Raw genomic sequence first — 13,857 nt, forward strand, 5'->3', positions numbered from 1 at the left:
TGTTTTTCACGTTCATGTTTTCATGTGATACCGAATATCTTCAAGGAAGAATCAATATCTGCAAGTTCTGTCTGATGCTCTGCTAAGGGATACTTCACATTGCTTTGATGGCTACCTTTGATTCTGTCAAATGTTGCTACAGAACAGAAGTATCTATCTAACTATCTATCTATCTATCTAACTATCTATCTATCATCTATCTATCTATCCATTATCTATCTATCTATCTATCTATCTATCTATCTATCTATCTATCTTTCTATCTATCTATCTATCTATCTATCTATCTATCTATCTATCTATCTAACTATCTATCATCTATCTATCTATCTATCTATCTATCTATCTATCTATCATCTATCTATCCATTATCTATCTATCTTTCTATCTATCTATTATCTATCATCTATCTATCTATCTATCTATCTATCTATCTATCTATCTATCTATCTATCTATCATCTATCTATCTATTATCTATCATCTATCTATCTATCTATCTATCTATCTATCTATCTATCTATCTATCCATTATCTATCTATCTTTCTATCTATCTATTATCTATCATCTATCTATCTATCTATCTATCTATCTATCTATCATCTATCTATCTATTATCTATCTATCTATCTATCTATCTATCTATCTATCTATCTATCTATCTATCATCTATCTATCTATCTATCTATCTATCTATCTATCTATCTATCTATCTATCTATCTATCTATCATCTATCTATCCATTATCTATCTATCTTTCTAATTCAAATTCAAATGAGCTTTATTGGCAGGACTAAGTACATGTTAGCATTGCCAAAGCATATGGTAAAAATACGGGGGTGGGGGAGGGGGGGCATATAGAGGTCCAGGGAATATCAAATTCCTTTTAGAGGATAGGGAATGTTTCCAGGGTGGGGTATAGGAGTCCATGACATATCGGGCTCTTTAGTCGGGGGGATAGGGATGTGTCCAGTGTTGGGGTACGGGAGTCCATGACATATCAGGCTCCTCTTAGTCTGTGGCAGGCACTGACATATTCCGCTGCTACGGCCACTGCACTTTCCTCTTCCCCCAGTATTATCGGCAGTTTCTATCTATCTATTATCTATCTATCTATCTATCTATCTATCTATCTATCTATCTATCTATCTATTATCTATCTATCTATCTAACTATCTATCTATCTATCTATCTATCTATCTATCTATCTATCTATCTATCTATCTATCATCTATCTATTATCTATCTATCTATCATCTATCTATCCATTATCTATCTATCTTTCTATCTATCTATTATCTATCATCTATCTATCTATCAAATTCAAATTCAAATTCAAATTCAAATGAGCTTTATTGGCAGGACTAAGTACATGTTAGCATTGCCAAAGCATATGGTAAAAATACGGGGGTGGGGGAGGGGGGGCATATAGAGGTCCAGGGAATATCAAATTCCTTTTAGAGGATAGAGGATGTTTCCAGGGTGGGGTATAGGAGTCCATGACATATCGGGCTCTTTAGTCGGGGGATAGGGATATGTCCAGTGTTGGGGTACGGGAGTCCATGACATATCAGGCTCCTCTTAGTCTGTGGCAGGCACTGACATATTCCGCTGCTACGGCCACTGCACTTTCCTCTTCCCCCAGTATTATCAGCAGTTTCTCTTCCTCCTCTTTGGAGGTGAAATCTGGGAGGAGATCAGACAGCCTCTTGAAGTGAGTGTCCCTCACTGCGGAGTATTTGGGGCACCTCAGCAGGAAGTGGGCCTCATCCTCCACGGCCTCCTGGGGGCACTGCTGGCAGAGTCTGTTCTCTCGAGGCTTGTAGTTCTGTCGGTGCCGCCCGGATTCAATGAGTAGGCTGTGGGCGCTCAGTCTGTACCGGCTCAGGATCTGTCGATCTTTGGGGTTTTCTAGTTTCTCTAGATATGGGGCCAGTTTGTACTCCCTCTGTAGATTCCGGTATATTGTCAGTTTCTGGGATTTGTTTATGTCGTTCCTCCAGATGCTGAGATATTCCTCTTTGACTTTGTGTACCATTTTCTGGATTTCACCTTTTGTCAGGCCATGGAGGTTGATGGCTTGGTCAGACTGGCTTTGGGTACTTTTCCTTGGGAGGCTTCCTGAGGCTTCCTGGTGTAGGAAGGCTTTGTGATGGTAGGAGCTGGGACTGCTACTTTGTAGATGAGCCTTGAATGACAGCGCCTTCTTCTTTATTGCGATGTGTAGTGGGAATCTGCCCAGCTCTGCTCGGCAGGCGCTATTTGATGTGCTCCGATGGACTTGGAGAAGATGCTTGCAGAACTCTAGGTGGAATATTTCTGTCGGCCCAGCGTCCCACTTTGACCAGTTTGGGTATGAGACTGGGCCCCAGACCTCACTACAGTATAGAAGAATTGGGGCAATGATGGAGTCAAAATTTTTTAGCCATACGGTTACTGGTGCCTTGAGGTGGTACAGACGCCTTCTGATGGCATAGAAGGCTTTGGATGCCTTGTCTTTTAGTGACTCTATGGCTTGCTTGAAGCTCCCTGACTGGCTGAGTTCTAGGCCCAGGTAGGTGTACCTGTTGGTTTCACTATCTATCATCTATCTATCTATCTATCATCTACCTATCTATCTATCTATCTACCTATCTATCTATCTATCTATCTATCTATCTATCTATCTATCTATCTATCTATCTATCTATCTATCATCTATCTATCTTTCTATCTATCTATTATCTATCATCTATCTATCTATCTATCTATCTATCTATCTATCTATCTATCTATCTATCATCTATCTATCTATTATCTATCTATCATCTATCTATCTATCTATCTATCTATCTATCTATCTATCTATCTATCTATCTATCTATCTATCTATCTATCTATCATCTATCTATCCATTATCTATCTATCTTTCTATCTATCTATCTATTATCTATCATCTATCTATCTATCTATCTATCTATCTATCTATTATCTATCATCTATCTATCTATTATCTATCTATCTATCTATCTAACTATCTATCTAACTATCTATCTATCTATCATCTATCTATCTATCTATCTATCTATCTATCTATCTATCTATCTATCTATCTATCTATCTGTCTATCTATCTATCTTTCTATCTATCTATTATCTATCATCTATCTATCTATTATCTATCTATCTATCTATCTAACTATCTATATATCTATTATCTATCTATCTATCTATCTATCTATCTATCTATCTATCTATCTGTCTGTCTATCTATCTATCTATCTATCTATCTATCTATCTATCTATCTATCTATCTATCTATCTATCTATCTATCTATCTATCTAACCTTCCTTGTGTTGTTAGAATGGAGAACCTACCTGTATGGAACACCTGGCACATTCATTCACAGTAATATAAGAAATACATGTCAGCCATTTTATATTTCCCACATCACCCACTGTTTGCCTAGTAGCAGCTCCTCAGTGATAACAGCTGACTATTGGAGTGAGAGAAGCTGGACTTTAAAGTTGTCTTTGTGACTCTACCCCCCCGCCCCCTTCAAAAGAATTTTCTCCTCGAAAATGAGTTCTGAGAAAAACATTTAAAATGTAGCGCGAGGCGTTAGCTGTGGGCGAAGCTCTTGTGTCCAGCTCACCGTCACGTTACATGAAAGTGGGGGTCCGGGCTGGGTATGTGGACTTGTGCTGTGAGGGCACTATGCCCGTGCAGGCCGCATGTAACTGACGGTGTGGGCTTCCCAGGACCAGATGTCCCACTGTTCAATGAGGGACCAACGTTCTAAAATAAACTCATTACTATACGGTAACTTGGTAAGGGTTATGTACAAGGGATAGCCGGCACAAAGTCTCATCGACCTTTACTTTACAGTATAAAGCATTATTTCACACAGTGTTTGTCCACACAGTATCTGTCCTTTGTAGTCTACTCCATGGCTTCTAAGGCACACTGTTTCTCCATACTTCGCCACAACCCAGCTTTAACACTACAGTCCTAGTTCACAAGTCTCCTCTGCTCTACTTGCTCAGCAGTTTCACACCATATTTCTTCTCTACTGGCGCCTTGGATGTAAGGCTCGGGACCCTTCACTAGTCCCCATCTCTCAGTCCTGCTAAGGTCCATTATCTACTGAGTTACAAGCTTCAGTTCTCATGGCCTCTCCCTGAACACATCTCTGGATGTCTACTCTGTCTTGTCAGTCACTTTTCTTCAGGAGCACACAAATTCAAATTCAAATTCAAATTCAAATGAGCTTTATTGGCAGGACTAAGTACATGTTAGCATTGCCAAAGCATATGGTAAAAATACGGGGGTGGGGGAGGGGGGGCATATAGAGGTCCAGGGAATATCAAATTCCTTTTAGAGGATAGGGGATGTTTCCAGGGTGGGGTATAGGAGTCCATGACATATCGGGCTCTTTAGTCGGGGGATAGGGATATGTCCAGTGTTGGGGTACGGGAGTCCATGACATATCAGGCTCCTCTTAGTCTGTGGCAGGCACTGACATATTCCGCTGCTACGGCCACTGCACTTTCCTCTTCCCCCAGTATTATCAGCAGTTTCTCTTCCTCCTCCTTGGAGGTGAAATCTGGGAGGAGATCAGACAGCCTCTTGAAGTGAGTGTCCCTCACTGCGGAGTATTTGGGGCACCTCAGCAGGAAGTGGGCCTCATCCTCCACGGCCTCCTGGGGGCACTGCTGGCAGAGTCTGTTCTCTCGAGGCTTGTAGTTCTGTCGGTGCCGCCCGGATTCGATGAGTAGGCTGTGGGCGCTCAGTCTGTACCGGCTCAGGATCTGTCGATCTTTGGGGTTTTCTAGTTTCTCTAGATATGGGGCCAGTTTGTACTCCCTCTGTAGATTCCGGTATATTGTCAGTTTCTGGGATTTGTTTATGTCGTTCCTCCAGATGCTGAGATATTCCTCTTTGACTTTGTGTACCATTTTCTGGATTTCACCTTTTGTCAGGCCATGGAGGTTGATGGCTTGGTCAGACTGGCTTTGGGTACTTTTCCTTGGGAGGCTTCCTGAGGCTTCCTGGTGTAGTAAGGCTTTGTGATGGTAGGAGCTGGGACTGCTACTTTGTAGATGAGCCTTGAATGACAGCGCCTTCTTCTTTATTGCGATGTGTAGTGGGAATCTGCCCAGCTCTGCTCGGCAGGCGCTATTTGATGTGCTCCGATGGACTTGGAGAAGATGCTTGCAGAACTCTAGGTGGAATATTTCTGTCGGCCCAGCGTCCCACTTTGACCAGTTTGGGTATGAGACTGGGCCCCAGACCTCACTACCGTATAGAAGAATTGGGGCAATGATGGAGTCAAAAATTTTTAGCCATACGGTTACTGGTGCCTTGAGGTGGTACAGACGCCTTCTGATGGCATAAAAGGCTTTGGATGCCTTGTCTTTTAGTGACTCTATGACTAGCTTGAAGCTCCCTGACTGGCTGAGTTCTAGGCCCAGGTAGGTGTACCTGTTGGTTTCAGTAAGTGGACGGTTGTCTATCATAAAGGTAGGATTGCCAGTGGGTTTCTGCTTTCTTTTCTGGAACACCATGATATTAGTTTTTTTCTCGTTGATTGGCAGTGCCCATGTGCTGCTGAAGGTCTCTAGGATTTTCAGATGATCTTGGAGGCCTTTCTCAGTTGGTGATAACAGCACGAGGTCATCTGCATACAGCAGAAATTTCACCTGGGTGTCATGGAGGGTGAGTCCTGGTGCTGAGGAGGACTCTAGGGCCACTGCCAGCTCGTTGATGTAGATGTTAAAGAGCGTTGGACTGAGGCTGCAGCCCTGTCTCACTCCTCGACTTTGTTGGAAATAGGCTGTCCTCCTTCCGTTGACCTTCACACTGCAACTGTTCTCTGTGTAGGAGCTTCGGATGACATCATATGTTTTGCCTCCTATTCCGCTCCCCAGCAATTTTAGGAATAGTCCTGGGTGCCACACTGAGTCGAAGGCCTTCTTGAAGTCCACAAAACAAGCGTATATCTTCCCGTTCTTTGTATTGTGGACGTGGCTCTTGATGAGGCTGTGCAGAGTGTAGATGTGGTCAGTGGTGCGGTGGTTTGGCATGAACCCTGCTTGGCTCTTGCTGAGGACGTTGTGCTCGGTGAGGAAGGTGAGGATCCTCTTGTTCAGGATGCAGTTGAAGAGTTTACCCAGGTTGCTGCTGACACATATCCCTCGGTAGTTTGCTGGGTCGTACTTGTCCCCATTTTTGTGTATAGGGGTTATGAGGCCTTGGTTCCAGTTTTTGGGGAAGCAGCCGGCCTGCAGTACAATATTAAATAGTTTTGTTATCGCAGCCTGGATGTCTGGAGGGCTGTATTTCAGCATTTCTGGGAGGATCCCATCTGGACCACTGGCTTTTTTACCTTTTATCTGTGTGATCCTTTCTGTTATTTCTGTCAGTGTGATTGGTGTATCCAGAGGATTTTGGAAATCTTTGAACTTTTCCTCCATATCTTTCAGTTTTTTCACAAGCTCTTTTTGTGCCAGGTTCAGGTCTTCACTTGGGATGTCATTGTAGAGGTCCTTGAAGTACTGGAGCCAGATGTTGCCGCTCTGGATGTGGAGGCTGTTGCTTTTCTGGTTGGATCCAAGGTGATTCCACAGTTCCCAAAATTTGTTGTCTTCAAGGGCATCTTGGAGTTGGAGGAGTTTGGTAGAGATGTCGTTTTGCTTTTTCTTTCTGAGGATGGCTTTGTAATTTCGTTGTACGGTGTGGTAGGCTTCTCTCAGAGTGGGGTTATTGGGGTCTCTGTGTTTTTTATTTGAGGCCATTCTTAGGGCCTTCCGTATGGTCTTGCATTCTTTGTCAAACCAGTTGTTGGGATTTTGTTTACTCGGTCTCTTGTTGATGATTCTTTTCAGGTCAGACATTTCTGCCATGGCATATAGAATGTCGTTAAGGTCTCTTACCGCTAGGTGTACTCCTTCTGGGTTGAGTTCATACACGTTATTATGGAAACATTGGAGCTTCTCCTTGATCTCTGGTCTGTTGATGGCATCTTTGTATTTTGGGGCCGACATCTTGGACCATTTGAAGGATGGTGGCAGGCTAAAGAGGCCGGTCTTTTGCGGGGTTTGTGAGGGTGATTTCTTTGTGGATTTGATGTATAGGAGCAGTTGGTTATGGTCTGACAGATGTGTTTGTGGGGTGACTATAAGGGCGCCAATATTTGTAGGGTCCATATCTGTGATGGCATAGTCTATCACACTGCTGCCCACATGGGAGTTTAGGGTATGTCTTCCCAGTGAGTCTCCCTTGGTGCGGCCATTGAGGATACGAAGTCCAAGGCTTCGGCATAGGTTCAACAGCGTTCTGCCACTTTTATTAACTGTGCAATCATAGCTGTTCCTGTCGGTGTGCACTGGGTTGTCACACTATCCCTTGCCTTTGGTCTCCTCCCACTCAGGGTCACCCTCAATGTAGCTCTGCTCATATCGCACTGAAAATCCTATCTCCCCTAATTAAAAAGAAATAGTCCCTTACCCTAACACCAACCCCTCCCCCTGTGGGCTAGTCCCAAATATTAACTCCTAACTGACCCTATTGTCAACTATCTACACCATATACTACCTATAGTATAACACTATACCTTACACTGTGACATCCTACATTATACTTTACCTATAGCACCACTAAACACTTGCATATTATGCTTTGCATTACTATACATTACACAGTAACATATTCACATGGCATGTTACATCACGATATTCACAAAGACGCAGGGCACTGTTCACATTACATTATAACACAAAGCGCGATTGGTGTCTTTAGTGGTAGGAAGACGGTAGCACAGTCCACCACCAATACACAGGCAATCAGGAGCCCATAGCATCTATTATATCGTCTAGTTCCGGAAGCTCAGGATAGGTTTTTGTGTTTCCTCCTGAATATATTAAACAATTCTCATTTATTTCAGTGACGGCCACAATAATCGTGTCTGTGACTCCTGTCAACAATTTTGATCCAGTATTTGATTCGGCAACATACACCTTCACTGTGTGGGAAACATCTGAAGGTAGGAAATCCGTCCTAGAAGAAAAAAAAATGTCTTTATATTCCATAGCAACCAATCACAGCACAGCTTTCATTTGATCAAAGCTTTTTTTAAAATAAAAGCTGAGCTCCGATTGGTTGCTATGGGCAGTTTGAGGCCTGCGAATGTGATTTCTCCACCACTTTCTCCAACTTTTTATAAATGCATTTTTATATAATTTGTGACTTTGTTATTCAGAATTTGTGTCCAAAAACCTTTAGTAAATTGGTTAATAAACGTGGTCTGTTGTATCTAAAAATCATTTGATGTCATCGTCATAGTAACACATTGGTTGAGAGTCATCTCAATTTATGAGCAGATGACTCCACTAGAAATCAATATCCTGCTCCACGTCTATAGTCACAGAACGATTTTTGTTAGCATGACTTAACAAAAACCTGAGTAAAAGGCATAAATGCCAACAGGATCAATCTTGTTGGGACAGCCTTGAAAAATAAAAAACAAAATGGTGGGACTTTGTCAAAAATGCTACCAAAAAATAGGAGTTTTTTCATTTAAAGGTGCAACTGGGCCTTAAATACTTTGATTTTTCCCTTAAAGGGATATTCCCATCTTCAAGATCCTATCCCAATATGTAGTAGGTGTAATAATAATATAATAATAATAATAGTATTATCAAATACCTCCAATTAGAAATGTAGTATAGTTCTTCTGTTTCAATATGCTGCTTACCCCATGTGCAGGGCATTGTAGTAGCTTAGGTATCCATGGTTATGACCACTAACAGCTAACTATCACTATATGAGTGGTCGTAACCATGGATACCTAAGCTACTGCAATGCCCTGTACATGGGGTAAGAGACATTTACAAGTGAAGTGAAAACTTACTGAACTAAGCCCATGCTATTTTGCTATTCAAAGCTGGGACCATCGTGGGTCAAGTGATGGCTACAGACAAGGATCTCCCGAGCTGCATAACATATAAAATAAGAGAAGGCAACAATGACGTTGTCAATAGATTCTGGCTTAACCCGACATCGGGAATCATAGAACTCGTGACTCAACTGGATTTTGAAGTGAAAAAGAAGCACACGTTGATTATTGAGGCCACGGACTGTGACGCTGACAAGCCTCGAACTGCTCTTACAACAGTAAGTCCAGCCATATTGTATTATTATGTGACTTATATAATAAATTTGGGATCATATATGCAGATTTATTCCCAAATTGACCTATACCGGGCCTCACATCAAAGCCAGCAACATATGAGACAGCTCACCGTACCTATATGCATATGATCCTTATGATCTCGGGAATAAAGGTAAAAGGTTGAATTTCCTGTGAAATCCAAAGGGAAGAAAAGTAACATAGTAACATAGTTAGTAAGGCCGAAAAAATACATTTGTCCATCCAGTTCAGCCTATATTCCATCATAATAAATCCCCAGATCTACGTCCTTCTACAGAACCTAATAATTGTATGATACAATATTGTTCTGCTCCAGGAAGACATCCAGGCCTCTCTTGAACCCCTCGACTGAGTTCGCCATCACCACCTCCTCAGGCAAGCAATTCCAGATTCTCACTGCCCTAACAGTAAAGAATCCTCTTCTATGTTGGTGGAAAAACCTTCTCTCCTCCAGACGCAAAGAATGCCCCCTTGTGCCCGTCACCTTCCTTGGTATAAACAGATCCTCAGCGAGATATTTGTATTGTCCCCTTATATACTTATACATGGTTATTAGATCGCCCCTCAGTCGTCTTTTTTCTAGACTAAATAATCCTAATTTCGCTAATCTATCTGGGTATTGTAGTTCTCCCATCCCCTTTATTAATTTTGTTGCCCTCCTTTGTACTCTCTCTAGTTCCATTATATCCTTCATGAGCACCGGTGCCCAAAACTGGACACAGTACTCCATGTGCGGTCTAACTAGGGATTTGTACAGAGGCAGTATAATGCTCTCATCATGTGTATCCAGACCTCTTTTAATGCACCCCATGATCCTGTTTGCCTTGGCAGCTGCTGCCTGGCACTGGCTGCTCCAGGTAAGTTTATCATTAACTAGGATCCCCAAGTCCTTCTCCCTGTCAGATTTACCCAGTGGTTTCCCGTTCAGTGTGTAATGGTGATATTGATTCCTTCTTCCCATGTGTATAACCTTACATTTATCATTGTTAAACCTCATCTGCCACCTTTCAGCCCAAGTTTCCAACTTATCCAGATCCATCTGTAGCAGAATACTATCTTCTCTTGTATTAACTGCTTTACATAGTTTTGTATCATCTGCAAATATCGATATTTTACTGTGTAAACCTTCTACCAGATCATTAATGAATATGCTGAAGAGAACAGGTCCCAATACCGACCCCTGCGGTACCCCACTGGTCACAGCGACCCAGTTAGAGACTATACCATTTATAACCACCCTCTGCTTTCTATCACTAAGCCAGTTACTAACCCATTTACACACATTTTCCCCCAGACCAAGCATTCTCATTTTGTGTACCAACCTCTTGTGCGGCACGGTATCAAACGCTTTGGAAAAATCGAGATATACCACGTCCAATGACTCACCGTGGTCCAGCCTATAGCTTACCTCTTCATAAAAACTGATTAGATTGGTTTGACAGGAGCGATTTCTCATAAACCCATGCTGATATGGAGTTAAACAGTTATTCTCATTGAGATAATCCAGAATAACATCCCTCAGAAACCCTTCAAATATTTTACCAACAATAGAGGTTAGACTTACTGGCCTATAATTTCCAGGTTCACTTTTAGAGCCCTTTTTGAATATTGGCACCACATTTGCTATGCGCCAGTCCTGCGGAACAGATCCTGTCGCTATAGAGTCCCTAAAAATAAGAAATAATGGTTTATCTATTACATTACTTAGTTCTCTTAGTACTCGTGGGTGTATGCCATCCGGACCCGGAGATTTATCTATTTTAATCTTATTTAGCCGGTTTCGCACCTCTTCTTGAGTTAGATTGGTGACCCTTAATATAGGGTTTTCATTGTTTCTTGGGACTTCACCTAGCATTTCATTTTCCACCGTGAATACCGTGGAGAAGAAGGTGTTTAATATGTTAGCTTTTTCCTCGTCATCTACAACCATTATTTCCTCACTATTTTTTAAGGGGCCTACATTTTCAGTTTTTATTCTTTTACTATTGATATAGTTGAAGAACAGTTTGGGATTAGTTTTACTCTCCTTAGCAATGTGCTTCTCTGTTTCCTTTTTGGCAGCTTTAATTAGTTTTTTAGATAAAGTATTTTTCTCCCTATAGTTTTTTAAAGCTTCAATGGTGCCATCCTGCTTTAGTAGTGCAAATGCTTTCTTTTTACTGTTAATTGCCTGTCTTACTTGTTTGTTTAGCCACATTGGGTTTTTCCTATTTCTAGTCCTTTTATTCCCACAAGGTATAAACCGCTTACACTGCCTATTTAGGATGTTCTTAAACATTTCCCATTTATTATCTGTATTATTAGTTCTGAGGATATTGTCCCAGTCTACCAGATTAAGGGCATCTCTAAGCTGGTCAAACTTTGCCTTCCTAAAGTTCAGTGTTTTTGTGACTCCCTGACAAGTCCCCCTAGTGAAAGACAGGTGAAACTGTACAATATTGTGGTCGCTATTTCCTAGATGCCCAACTACCTGCAGATTTGTTATTCTGTCAGGTCTATTAGATAGTATTAGGTCTAAAAGTGCTGCTCCTCTGGTTGGATTCTGCACCAATTGTGAAAGATAATTTTTCTTGGTTATTAGCAGAAACCTGTTGCCTTTATGGGTTTCACAGGTTTCTGTTTCCCAGTTAATATCCGGGTAGTTAAAGTCCCCCATAACCAGGACCTCATTATGGGTTGCAGCTTCATCTATCTGCTTTAGAAGTAGACTTTCCATGGTTTCTGTTATATTTGGGGGTTTGTAACAGACCCCAATGAGAATTTTGTTACCATTTTTCCCTCCATGAATTTCGACCCATATGGACTCGACATCCTCATTTCCTTCGCTAATATCCGAAGTCATCACTCCGTTCTCCTAAAAGCATTTCTTTATTGAAGATCCATGTGCAAAAACAACATTGAAATGTGCATCAAATCATCCGACGCGTTTTGGAATAAAATTCCTTAGAGTACTTTCACATTGCATTTGGTCACCCGTTTGGTGGCCCCATCGGGAGTGTACACGTACTGGAGGCGAACAATAAGACCGTCAACCTCCAATAGGCGTACACTCTCGAAAATAATGCACGGCAGAGCTCACGTTCGATTTGCCGGCACCATTATGGTCTATGACCCCATCGGCGCGTACATCCAAACTCTGTTTTGTTGGGGGTTGGGACATAAGCCCCTATGGGGCCACCGAACGGGTGACCGAATACAACGTGAAAGATGTATTCATATCCATTTTAATGTTGTTTTTGCACATGGATCTTCGGTAAAGAACTGCTTCTAGGATGAAGGAGCGCCAACTTTTTTTCAGCTTGGATTTCACATTAAATTTAGTTCAAACCCTGGGAAGTAGGAGGAGAGAGCAGGGACTGTGATTTTCTGGAAAGTGGGACCTATCATTTAACAAGAAACTAGAGTACACCCATGGATTTGCTGTTCTTATCCCCCACAACAAGTGGAAACTGTTTTTTGTGCATATACCAATCTATTTTTTGTGCATATACCAATCTAATATATCCAGGAACTGTCACAGTGCTCATGCTTTGTAACTTGATATCCACTCCCTTTAAATAGACATTCTGTATTCATCAGTGTTTTACCAGCACTATAGGAGCACATATCGTCTATTCCCCACTTCCCAGCATGCGTTGCTTCTGCCAAAGGCTTGCCTGCCTTGAAATGGAATCCTGCCTCTGTTATGTATGAGTCGCCCACCAGGGCAATGGGGATACTCTGTACCGGGTTCGTTCACACTTAAAGGGGATGTCACGGTGGCTGCGACCCGGTCCGTGGCCCTGGGACTCAATTAAAATTGATTTTAAGGGATGAATACAATCAGTGTTCGTGATGCCACCTGTGGTTCTCGATCAGTGGGCAACAACGCTTCTTAAAGGGGTCCTCTGGGGTGATGTTGAGGCAGCAAGATGGTGACCCTTCCCACAGGTGAAGCGGGGTCCCCAGGGCTCCCAAGGTATATGGAAGAGATGATCTGTTGCCGGTAAATAACGGAAGACACAGGGTTGCAGTCTTTACCTGATTTACTGGTTGTAGCAGGCCACAGTCCAGGGTACCGGCAACAGGTGCAGAAGGAGTCCAGGCAGCCCAGAAACAAGTGGAAATCCCCTTGGCAGGTCAAGTTGGGAGCCTTCCACAATGGGCTGCTTTTCTGGTCCCTTGCTCCCTGTAGTTTGCTGGCAAGGTACCCCATTCTCTCTCCTGTCCTGGGACAGTACCTGCACGGTAGGCAGCTTGAGCTGTTCTCTTGGGGTATCACATACGGTGACTCCAGGCTCTAACTGCTGCTGTACCTCAGGTTTTGTACGGGCAGTTTACGTATAGTCCTATGCCCTCCGGTTCTGCTGTGGACCTTGCAGTTATCCACAACCTCAGGCTCCCGGTGCCCAGTTTCTGCGCTCTGGCTCACAGGAGGCCCAATCGCAGCCTCCTTGAGCTCTTAATCTCTCCTCTGCTCCTTTCCTGTCTCTGTTCACTCTCAGACTATCTCAGACTGACTACCTAACTCCTCCTCCAGACCAGGATGTATATCTCAGGGAAGCTCCCGTTAAACCGGGTTTTGAGCTCCCCCTCCTGGCCTAGAGTCAGAATGTGTTGTGTGTGGGATAACCTACCAAAGGGATCCCTCTTGTCTCCAGGCATAGCACTGCCCTCCCCGAGAGGAA

General features: G+C 42.6%; 1 protein-coding gene across 2 annotated transcripts in view; it reads left to right on the forward strand.

Annotated features, from left to right (window-relative positions):
• Nucleotides 1-13,857, forward strand: part of LOC138647530 (cadherin-related family member 3-like) — a 44,712-nt gene that overhangs the window by 17,904 nt on the left and 12,951 nt on the right. For both annotated transcript variants that reach the window (XM_069736583.1, XM_069736582.1), the window contains exons 11-12: nt 7,925-8,023; nt 8,924-9,153. In XM_069736583.1, the coding sequence (XP_069592684.1) occupies nt 7,925-8,023; nt 8,924-9,153 (329 nt within the window). The remainder of the gene's footprint in view (nt 1-7,924; nt 8,024-8,923; nt 9,154-13,857) is intronic.

This window comes from Ranitomeya imitator, chromosome 8 (assembly GCF_032444005.1).
Source record: "Ranitomeya imitator isolate aRanImi1 chromosome 8, aRanImi1.pri, whole genome shotgun sequence".
Lineage (NCBI taxonomy): Eukaryota > Metazoa > Chordata > Amphibia > Anura > Dendrobatidae > Ranitomeya > Ranitomeya imitator.